Source organism: Trifolium pratense, linkage group LG5 (assembly GCF_020283565.1).
Source record: "Trifolium pratense cultivar HEN17-A07 linkage group LG5, ARS_RC_1.1, whole genome shotgun sequence".
NCBI classification, from domain to species: Eukaryota; Viridiplantae; Streptophyta; class Magnoliopsida; order Fabales; family Fabaceae; genus Trifolium; species Trifolium pratense.
The window spans coordinates 29,752,809-29,765,297 of record NC_060063.1 but is presented as its reverse complement, the minus strand read 5'-3'; the positions used below and the strand labels follow the sequence as shown (position 1 = coordinate 29,765,297).

The 12,489-nt window shown below is 28.4% G+C and overlaps 1 protein-coding gene across 1 annotated transcript; it reads right to left on the bottom strand.

The window, feature by feature from the left end:
- Positions 1-2,260: 2,260 nt before the first annotated feature.
- LOC123885139 (anthranilate N-methyltransferase-like) lies at positions 2,261-6,405 on the bottom strand. The gene is made up of 4 exons (XM_045934400.1): positions 5,887-6,405; positions 4,403-4,713; positions 3,682-3,746; positions 2,261-2,629 (listed from the first exon to the last, which is right to left on the bottom strand). Exons 1-4 carry the CDS (start codon positions 6,297-6,299, stop codon positions 2,333-2,335), a joined length of 1,086 nt encoding a protein of 361 aa, XP_045790356.1. The 5' UTR covers positions 6,300-6,405; the 3' UTR covers positions 2,261-2,332.
- Between the last annotated feature and the right edge of the window lie 6,084 nt (positions 6,406-12,489).

The following is a 12,489-nucleotide window of genomic DNA, read 5'->3' as shown; positions in this document are numbered from 1 at the left end:
GATCACCTTATACAAAACAATTTTTTGAATTTATAAAATTGCTTAATTCAAAAAAAAAAAAAAAAGACGAATGACTTTTTTATTTTTTATTTTCAAATAGGGAAAAATCAATTATCTTCTAATTAAAATGTGCCTCATATATTTCTACCAAAAAAAAAATGTGCCTCATATCTTTTTGGATATATGAGTAGCAATGTTATCAGGTATATTAGCTTCTTAATAAATGAAGGCGATTGAATTAACACCACAAGAGTATATACATAACCTTTTTCAACATACTTAAAATTGCGAAAAACAAAGATCACAAAATCAAATATTAGTGTTTCTCAAGTCACTAGATAGCCATTCACTATAGAGACCGTAATTATTAATATTTTACGGTATTTTATAAAAAAAAAATATTTTACTATAAAGATCTTGACTTTATTAATATGTCACATTAATCATTGAAGGTTTAAGAAACACATGGAGGTTTGAATTGAGTTTTTAGATTAAGTGTCCGTTTGTTCCTACTTATTTAAAACTTAAAAATTATTTTAAAATTAAAGTTGAAAATAAAAATTTTAATTTTAAAGTAGAAGTTGTTTGATAATTTATTATTTTTTTTTAACTTAATTATCACTTTTAAGTTAAATCGTTTTGGTAAAATATTTTTATAAAAGTTTTGATATTTTAATATTTTAATACAAATTTATCATAAATTAATGGCATATGAAATTCATATTTTTTTAGTAAAAAAAAATTATACTATGTAGAGACGTGATCTTTTTTTTTTTACGGAATACATGATTTTCTTATAATGCAAATACAACATAATTATGAAATGCGTGAATTCTAAGATTTTAGAAAATAGTTCATAATTAAAAATATAAATCATCAAAAATTTAAAGAATTTTGTTTTCCAACAATCTAGTGGCTATTTTATGATAAACGATAATTCAATTCACTTTATTTCAAACCCGAATGCTTTTAAATAGACTTATAACATAAATCCTAGTTAAAATAGGTTAAGAACTAACTTATCATAAATTCATTATCATCTAAATTAAAAAGATAATTATCCTAGTTATAACAAACTTAATAATAATAATAATAATAATAATAATAATAACAACTTAAAAAAGATAATTATCATAAAATTTTTTTTAACACTTATATTGTGTTTTCTTCATTAAAAAAAGACACTTCTTATTTTAAAAACTTTATCAAAATTGTGTTTGACCATACTTCTCCTTAAAAGAAGTAAGAAGTAAAATACAAGTAGGGTCAAACGGGCACTATAAAACTATTTCTCAGTAAGACAAAGGCAAACCGAAAAAAACATGATAAACAAATCACCACAAGATGTTTATACCGGTTCATAGTGAACTACGCTAAGTCCAGTCTACTCGTGAGAGTGATTTTACCTTATCACAAATTCTTAATGGACTAATCAAACTAATTACAAACTCAAAGATCAATTGTTCAATGACTTCTTCAAGAAGCTCACTACACATAATCCTTCAAGAAATTTCAAACAAGGTTGAAATACAAAGATGGTGTGTGTTACAAAGATGCTTCTAACTCCTCAAGATACTCTTCAAAAAAAAATTACTGAATCATTGACTTCGTATTTGCAAATAAATGAAGCTTGATCAGGTTTCAGAGCCCAATGGGTTCATACTTTAGAGTCTGATGAATTTTGAGACTTAAGTATCAGAGTGATTTTTAGAATAATTCTAATTGTTGTTGCAGAAACACAGACTTAGTTACCCAGAATATTAACTTTCAGTGTAGCATAACTTGCATCCAAAGTCAGACCTTGATAGTACATATATAGTTACTGTCCTACTGGATCAGAATCAGTCCAGAGTCTACTTTTTTTTATTTGAATTTCTACACAATGAGTAGTGTACAAAATTATTTTCTATACTTTGTTATTGTTCAAACAGTTATTATATTTATCCCTTTAAAATTAATCCAGCTTCGAGTTGGATCCGAGGACAAATAGAAATTCATACAATTAAGCATTTTCGGAATTTTATAAGTTGTCTTTTAATAAGGGCGATTGAATTAACACCTCAAGTTTTTTAAGCATACATAAAATTGCGAAAAACAAAGATCACAAAATCAAATACTTTATGAAGTCATGAGATAGCCATATATAGTCATTCACTATATAGACCGCAATTATTTATTACACTTCACATAGAAGTTCTTCAAATTCAACACACTAGTACTCGTACTAGTATTTTCCTTTATTTATTTTTTGGTACATATATTTTCCTTTATTTAATTATGAAGTCTATAAAGCATATAACATGATTATTTAAGCCATACTAGCTAGCTATTTTCACTTGAAGAACTCCATAACCCACATGCCAGAGACACAAATGGCAAATTTGATGCCACTAAATCCAGATTTTAATGCTAATTCTATGAATTCATATTTAGTTCTCTCTTTTCCTCCTTCATGATAAACCATCATGTTGAGGTCAATTTGAGAACAAGTCTTGGAAATAATTGTATTATCAGGCAAAATAGGAAGAATCGATTCAACAACAATAACTTTGCCATCGTTGGGAATAGCTTTATAGCAGTTCTTTAACAGCTTCACACATTGTTCATCATTCCAATTGTGAAGTATCCACTGAAATTTGGCGCAAAAATCTGTGATTAGTAAATAATAGTGCATATTTTTGAATAATTTTCGTAAGTTTGGTCTCTAATGTTAAAACGTCGTAAAAAGTTAATTATTCCACAAAACAATAAGCTCAAAATTTATTTCTAGGTCATAATTTTAGTTTCTTTGATCTTGATCAACTTTTGTGATTTAAAAAATTCATATTTAATTCATCTCAGGTTAAAAAAAATGGTAAATAAACTTTTGTTTTTGGAGTGTGTTAAAAGAGTTTGTTAAATGGTGTGACCATCGCATTACTCATAATGCAATGTCCTGTCAACTGAGCTAAACTCACGTGACAGTACAATTAGTAAATTAATTTGATATGTGTTAAAATTAAAAATTTCTAAAGTTAAATAATAATTAAACAAATTTAATTTTAGTAGGGACTAAAATTATATGCAAGAATTTTTTTTATAAAGACTAAAAATATAATAAAATTAAGTAAGAACTAATTTTAGAAGGTCACTGTTTTATAGGTATAAAATCTATTTATCTCAAATATTTATTACTTATGTAATTTTATTTAATAGTATTTTTGCATTCTTTGAGAAATCTAAAGTTTTCACTTTGAATATTTTTACGGTCTTATCGTTTAATAAAATATTTGACAAGTCGGTTTTAAATTGTTTAAAAAGGTATATAAACACACAATAAATCTAAAGAGTTTAATTGTTATGCACCGTCGGTGTAATTTTTTTTTACACATGCATCCAATAACATGTTGCCACATCATTTAATGAATGTGACATATCATGTGTTTTTAATTACCATACATGATGTGTCGGTATATTATTGAACGCATGTGCAAAATAACTTTACACCGACGATGCATATAAATTAAATTCAAATCTAAAATAAAAACATGTAAGCTGATAATACGAACGGGGAATTTTAAAAAAAGATGATCAAAGCCATGATTGAAATTTCTTGGAGCTAATAATGGAAATTTAGAGGAATAACGTGAAAAAGCTTTTAGTAAAAAAAATAGTAAAACTAGTGAAAAAGCTTGAATTCACCTTCATGAAAATGACATCTCCTTTAGGCACACTCACAAACATATCGCCTCCCACATGTGTCACACCTGCAACATTAAATTATTAAATAATTCTTAGATGATTTTCATACATAATCTCTAATAAAAAAAAAGGAGAAATTGGTAAAGAAGAATATAAGATTGTCCATTAATGTTAGAGAAGTGCTAGCAACACACTCTTTAACAAATACACTTCAACACACTCTCTTTTATTGGTTGAAATTCACATGAATCCCATAAAAATTATATGTCTCAAAAAATTATGTCCAAATAACATTTCTCTATCCAAAAGCAAGCTGACCGACACTCAAATTGTACTTTAGAATTTTGTTGGATATATATACTATAGTACACAACATTCATTCAGTTAATTCTGTACTATGTCTTTTTTCTTTCCTTTATGTTTATTATTATTTAGTTTTGAGAATATATTTCATTAGTAAAAAAAAATTCAATTTTAAATTAAGTTTATCTTATGGGTAGTAACCATATTTTTCATGGGTAGTAAATCATTTTCAAAGTTTAAATAGCTTTTTTTTTTTTAATAAATAACTTTGTTTCAATTTTTTATAGGTCCGGCCCATTAAATATACTTATATTTTAGACTTGTTGGACACTAAATGTGAATATTTTTTTAAATAGAATTTAAACTTTAGACCAACTCATTATTTAATTATTTTTCTTAGCAACAAGTAAGAGTATACCAGCATAGGTTGTGGCATTCTCTATGACATGAGGCAAGTCAAAATTAACACCCTGTATATGAGAATATTTTGAAGTGATTAGGTTGAGATTGATTCCAAGACCACCACCAACGTCCACCATTGTGTTGATGTGCTCAAAACCTTTGTAGCATTCAAGAACTCTATTCATGAGTATGGTGGTAAAGTTGAGCATAGCTTTGTTGAAAATATCATTGAACCTAGGATCCACACCGGCATACTCATACATATGCATCCCATAAACCCTATTGAATGGTATATTTCCTTCCATGATTGCTCCTTTCAAACCAGTCCTATAATTTAATTAGTCAATGTAAATAATTCACTAAAATAAATTAAATACTATATATACATGCAAATACACATCAAAATAGTCAATTTTGTGGTGCACAAATAACATAAATTTTGCATTTTCCACAATTAAATCAATAAATTTGACATCCATAACTTTATAAATTTTATGGAGAAAGAAATATATATTCAAAACTACTCTTTTTAATATAGGGTTAAATAAGTTTTTGCTTCTTATAAATATCTCGAATTTTATTTTGAGTCTCAATAAAAAATTTCAGCAATTTTTAGTCCCTTAAATATTTTTTGTCACAACTTTTAGACCCTACTTTTAATCAATTTTTGTGTAATTTCACATTTTTGAATGAATTTTTATATTCATCTATATAATATCATAAGAACCTATTAAAAAAATAGAATTTTTTTAAAAAAAAAAAACAAAAAAAAATCATATTTAATTCATCCATTTTAAGAAGAAAAAAAAAACTTTTGCAAGATAGATTTCTATAATGTATTAAACACGACTGCAAAAAAAATTTAAATGGATGACATGTTGTTAAGACCACAAACAAAGTACTCAGCGACAGCGGCAAGGTTGTACACTATTTGAGGGGAATTTAACTTAATATGGCTAACTTCGACAAATTCACGTTCCATGGCCAGTCGAAATGAGATTTTTTTCCTTCTTTTCAAGTTCTAACACCAAGAATTTCTCATTATCATAAACTTTATAACTTTGGTGGGAACAATATTGTATCAATGTATACTATCAATTTAAATGAATCAATGAATATCGTTTATTCTTTAGTAAAAAAAAAAAGTTAGAGAACAAACCAAAAATCATAATTAAAGTAGAAGAGACTCTGACTATTTTTGTTTTGGATAAACCAAAGGTATCCTCCGCGCGCAATTGCAGAGATCAATCTCATCGAAGTAACTGAGATCCATTTAAGGGTTCGACCTCTCTCAACAAATGCTTTCCATACGCACCGACTGAGTTCGAACTCAGGACCAAATTGTTAAGGGACTCATGTATCTACCATTTGTCTTACAATAAAGCTTTTAATATAAACTAAAAACAAAATTTAAAATATCTATATATACAAATAATATATTTAACCCTTTAATATATAATCATGATCGCAAGATAAATAGATAGACAAATAGATACTAACCATGCTTCAATGCTGACCTTGTCTAGAGTTAAGTCTAAGAAAGATATGAATGACATGTTGTTAAGACCACAAACAAAGTACTCAGCGACAGGGGCAAGGCTGTAGACTATTTGAGGGGAAGTGGGTTGGTGTTGATCATGAAAAAGTGAGCAATGCAATATGGAATGATTAGCCAACAACCTCAGAAGACGATCCAACATTGTTGATGCTTCTGGATTCTTTGATCCAATTTGAATAGCTATTTCTTTTGCAGATAGTTTCATACCATTCTCTAATTTGGCTAAGACTTTGAAGATTCCAAGTTCTATTGCTGACCGAATTGCGAAAGGAAATGCGACAAATGATGCTATGTTATTGGCAAAAACAATTGCATCTTGTTCAATATTGTCATTGGTTTCAATAGAAGCAGCCATGTATTAAGATTTGAATGCTAAAACAATTGTTTATTGAAAATAATAAACGTAACTTTTGCTTATATATGAGATCGAAAGGAGTAAGTTAAATATACTTATATGTTTGTGAAAGATGAAAACTAATTCGTTCATTTGTAAAACGTGATGCATGAGTTCTATTTATAATCAACTATGTTTGTTTATTTAATGTTTGACTTAACGGAATTAGTAACGGATGAATTATTTTGCAAATGTATTAAATTGTTGTTCAAATAATAATATTTATAAGAAGTTCATTTCTATAGATTTTTTATTTCAATAATTCAATTAAAATAGGTTTAGGATTAAAGCAGTAATTTGAGAGGATTTTAGATTGATTGAGTAAACATAGTAACAAAAACAATAATAACAACAAATATAAGTTTGTTTGAATTCAGATGAGAAAAACGACTATATTGCTTTGAATCTTTTGTCTATCATTATTGAATAATTGCAGTCATACATTACAATTAATTCTTAATATCACGATGCAAAAAAATACTCCCTCTTTCCCATTAGTGGTAAAAACATGTCATGGTACGCCCTCGGTTTGAAATTATACGTTGCTTGTTATCAAAAAAAAAAAAATTATACGTTGTTGTGAGACAAAAATATTTTCCAAATTATAAGTCATTTTACAATACATGAAGTATTTAATTCTATTTTCCTATTTTATCATTGGCTATTTATTACTCTCTCTTCTTTCCATTCTTCAATTTATTAGTGAAATCACAATTTTGTAAACTACTCCCCCCGTGACAATATATAAGCAAAAGTCACTTTTCTAGGTTCATTGCATATTTAATGTATCTGGTCTATATTATATGACAGATACATTAAATATATGCAATAAACCTAAAATGTTAATTTTTGCTTACATATTGTCAAGGAGGGAGTAACTCATAATTTCTCTTTTCTATATTACATTAACTACATTTCTTTTAGTCAAAAAAAAAAAAAAAACTACATTTCTTAATTTACAAAATAACTTAGAGCATCTCCAAACACTCTTTAAAGGCTTTGCTAACGAGTGCTCCCAGGACACTCTTTAAGAATTTCAATTAAAGAAACTATTTATTAAAAAGATAAACATTTTGATTTCCAATGTGCGTATTGACTTTACGTTTTTTATAAATTTCTTATAAAAATTTACTAGTAGCTCTGTCTCTAATTATATAAGACCATGTTTGACCACTGCACGTACGTGAATTCACAATTTTAATCATTAATATCTTTAATTATTTATTAGTAAAAATTATAAAAATTTAATATTTTGAAAATACTAATCAAAATAAATTGAATAAGATCTTATATGCTAATATTTACATTTATATATTGTTAAAAAATACGATCAAAATAAGGTAAATGAATAATACATTTTTGTCAAACAAGATCTTATAATTAGGGACAGAGGTTGTATTTAAAACTCTTAAGGAGTGCCCTGGGGCGTTCTTAAAAAATTTATTATTTAAAATTCTTAAAAAATGTCTTAGAAATACTCGTTAGCATTTTCCTAATTATAAAATATATCATCTTGATCCAATTTGAGCACATAAACAGGCATAAAGACCAAATCTTTGGTCTTACACTTCTCAACACGTACGCTTTTAGAAATTAGGAAATTTTGGGTTGCTACAGGGTGAAGGATAATAGTTATGAAAGTCTAGACGGTGTACTTGTTTATCTTCTAAATTAAATCATTGCAATTTTATCAGCTAAATAAATCGGAACAATTTAAGTGATTTCCAATTCCAGTATCATTTCTACACCGGAAAACTTATAAACTGTTTTTTGGTATGTTTTTTCAAAACTTACTTTCTCTTCTTATCCCTAGTGCACCAGAAACTTTCTAAAATTTGTGAGAAAAAGTAAATTTTTTAATAATTTTGATTTATATATAAGAGTAAAATAGGTAGTTTACTCAAAATATAGGGGTGATGGTATAATTATGAGGGTGGAAGCAATGTTTTAAAAATCGCGCATCCTGATCATCAAACTTGTAAATGTACTAGATCATTGGTTCTTTGGTCGAACCATTTGGTCAATCGTATCTATTGTCTCCATATAAATAATCTTTGTATTGAAATGAATGACTCGTCCTCTATAAAAATCATAACACTTATAAAAGATTAAAAAAATAATCAAATAAATTATGATCTTGAATCCCTTCCTTTTTCCTTGCCCTAGCTTCTTGAGCTCTCCCTTCTCTCTAACTTCACAAGAACATGAGAAAATGACTTTCTCTGTGCTAGCATGACATAATTCTGTTGTGGTTTTGTATTATAATCGTGACGCCTTAATTTCTTAAGTGTTTTATTTATTTATATTCAATAAATCCGCGTTAAGGGGTTTGGGTGTTACATCTTCACTATATTTTTCTTTTATATAGTTTTATTTCTTTAAGGGCAAACCATCATTTTAGTCTTTTGAAATGTAACTCGTTGTTATATTGATCCTTAAATATATTGAAATTGCAAATACATCCATAGTATCTCTTTTATTAGTAATTTTATGGACTAAAATGTCTATCGTAAAATACATTTGAGTGTCAAATTGACTACCTAAAGTCAGATTTGAAGATCAAAATGATTAATAAAAGAGACACTTATGAACCTAATTGCAATTTTGATACATTCTAGGACGAATGTGACAGCGAGATACATTTTCAAGGACTAAAATGGTGGTTTTCCCTTTTTTTAAACAAGACTTGTTTAATATTTAATAATTACTCATATTTAAGTTGATTTTTGGCACAATTTATTTGTTATTTTATGCACTCATACATATTTCTTATTAATATTATATTTTTGTTTACTGAAATGTTGCTCCCATTATTCAAAGTTTCTGGCTCCGTCACTGACCATATATAACACCATGATCAAATGAAATACATACTAACAAAGTCAATTACATCTAATACCAACAAAAGTGTCTTTAGCAACTCATTACCATACTCATTACAATGGTAGCTTTACACAAGTGAGAAAAAAGAGATGAAATAACAACACCGGTTGATTCCTCAAATAGTTGGCGTGCATCCACCATCGCTTCCTCCGTTGTTCCGTGCTCAAACTCTCTGCCTTTCTCCTCTGTTTCGTGATGTTCTCTGATGGTGCGTGAGAGTGAATTGCCACTGGATGCTTTTATAGGCTTTTTAATTTATCACTTAAGTATGCAATTCCTTTAGTATTAAGAAAGCAAAACGGTGGTGTCTCTGCAACTTGCACACTTAACTCTCTGCTCCTCTTTTCCAATTGGACCGCCTTGTTTCCTTTTTCTTTTTAAGTCCACTTGTAATTGTATCCTTGCACTTCTTTTTGATCTATATTAACACATAAATAAACATTAATCATAATATAATAATAATATGTATCTTATATAATTAATATATAATAGCTAAAACCTAGAAAAGTAACGAAAAATAGGTGAAAATAGTTAAAATACTAATTTGCTAGTAAAGACTAATATTTATAAATAGTTGGAATTTTTACTTCAAATGACTTATAAAATAAGTTAATAAGTACTTAAAATGTATACGTAAAATCACTGATTTTTGACACTTATCAACACTGGATGTCGTATCCAATGCTTAAGTATTCAGTCCAACATCTTGTTAGTATATTTGTTTTAGCAAAATAAAGCCAACATACAAAAACACCAACACTTTGTGTTTGTTTATCGTTATAAAAATCACTTTTTTAAATAAAATAATTTTTAGTTTGTTTAAATAGAATGTTTAAAAGTGATTTTTTAATTACAAAATAATTTTCTTCTTTTAACATTTATTTTCTCTCTCCTCTAAAAACATCTATTATTTGAGAAGGTATTCATAGTAGCTTCTCATTTTTAACTATTTTCTGATTATTTTTAGCTTATGATTATTTAAAAAATCTATAACAAATGCAATATTTTTAAAAATGATTTTTTTTTTTCTGCATCAAACAGCCTCGAGATTGAGGTTCAAAAAGCACAACCTCTCATTGTTACCCTTCTCATTGGGCTTCAGCCCAAACAAGTTTCGTGCATCACCTCACGCGTCTCCTCCGCTTCTCACACGCTCTCTTTGTACTCTCATAGTTTCACTTTCACACAATGCGACGCACATTGGAGAGTACACTGTGCAGCCAGCTAACGTACTACATATTGGGCTGTGCATGATATGACAATACGTAAAGTACATTTAGATAGTAGGAAAAATGAAAATGTGACGAGTAAATGAGAAAGGACAATACATGAAATTTACCTAACATGACAACCTAGGGGCGGGTGAGGTGTTTAATAAAATACGGCTAATCAACTACAGTTAAACATATTACTGGTAAATAATGTGCATTCAAAATTTTTAAATTATAAAAATTCTTTTCTTTTATATGTTTAATAAATGCTCCATACCAGTAAGAGATACTTTCTCCGTCTCATATTATAAGTAAAAAAAAATTTACACTTATTAAAAAAAGTAAAATATGATAATTTAAAGTATGATTTTTTGATAAATTAAGATTATCTAGACATCAAGGTTGGGACAGACATACCAACTTTGTTGGCATCTTTATTCTTCTCCGTCCTCCACCTATAGCTCATATTATTATTAAAAATAAAATAAAATATATACAAAAGTTGGGGAACATAGATCTAATCTAACCCAGTGCGCTAACACAAAACGTAGAACAATAAAATTGAGATGAATGAACCGATCATCAACACGGAGACGGTCCATGTACACACTACTCCCTGCGATAAGCAGCAAGCAATGATGCTTTTTCAAGCAATACGGTCCGAAATCACTAAATGATATGGATATTGAAATATCAACCTATAATAAGAAATCTTGTTGAACATCCAAAGCAACCCAGAACCATTCGAAAGCTAGATCGAGGGATGGTCGATCAATAAAACTGAACACCACGAACATGAGAATCACCAAAGTACCCATCAAACCCTTTAGTGCGACAAACGACACTACCACCAACACGGTGTATCCACGCACCTAGTCCTTTTGAGCATTATTAGGCCGTTGCAGGTCTTGAAGACCATGAATCCATGATCCATCGATTGTTTGTTTATCCAATGGTTTGTCAAACCAAAGATTTCTTTGCCGGCTTCAAACAATAGCGTTTTCAACATCAAGCCGTGTTTGTCCCTTTCGGTGTCAGGAATAATGGAAACAGGGACCTAGGAATTGTCCCTTGCGAGATGAATCGTGAAGATGAATCACCTTGTGTCTACGCCGATCAACAGTGCTGAATCGCACAGGAAAGCAAATCGAAATTGTCGTTTGGAGACCACCCCATAAGGGGAGTAAGTAGGGAGGGTGGCATCGCGATGCCAATGAAATCGATCGCACACTACATTGTGTTTTCCTTAAAATAAGTTTTATAAGAAGATATAAAAAAAAATATTGGTTATTAACTATAAAGAAAAGAAGAGAGTTTTTTTTATAAGGCGAAGAACATCTAGACATCGGGGGACCAAGCAAGCTTCGCCCCATCCTTTGCCTATATCTATCTATTATATAAAAAAAAAAGAATAAATTAAATGCAATTTACATTAAATTTTATGAAAATAAGTAAGAGTAAATCTTAAAAATTATAAAAATAAGTTGTATTTGTTTATAATATTAATTTAAGATAAAGTAAAGTGATTTTTTTATGGGACGGAAGAAGCCTCCGGTCACTATTATAAATAAAAAATCTCTATTAGATTCATTGAAAAATTAATATATATAATTTATAATATGAACCAAATACATTAATTTTTTTAATAAAAAAAATAATTTTATACTTATAATAATCATTGGTAGTAGTTTTTTTTTTGTTTACAATGAATGAGAATCGAACCCATGACCTATAACATACTACCCAAACCCTTCACCACTAAACCGTGGCTTGGTAGTAGTTTAGCATAAAAGAAAAATGATTGAGTCAGAGTGGAGCCACTATGATTGTACACATTTAATAGGTTGGTTTGTTTTGGTAGCTCATTTACTAGATTGGTACTTGGTTGTTGTCAAATTTATTGCAAAGTTGAAATTTTGTACTATTTCACAATTAGCAATAACTATTTTATAAAACAATTATTTTTTTTTACAACAAACAAAATTTCTTTTTGTATAAATATGTATAATATCCCCTAGTCTTTTTTTAATGGCAAATAGATATATACTATATATAAG

Coding starts and splice junctions, on each gene's coding strand:
- LOC123885139 (XM_045934400.1), bottom strand. CDS start 6,299: ATGGCTGCTTCTATTGAAACCAATGACAATATTGAACAAGATGCAATT. Junction 4,714..5,886: donor AAGGTCAGCATTGAAGCATG/GTTAGTATCTAT, acceptor ATTAAATTATAG/GACTGGTTTGAAAGGAGCAA. Junction 2,630..3,681: donor GAGATGTCATTTTCATGAAG/GTGAATTCAAGC, acceptor GCCAAATTTCAG/TGGATACTTCACAATTGGAA.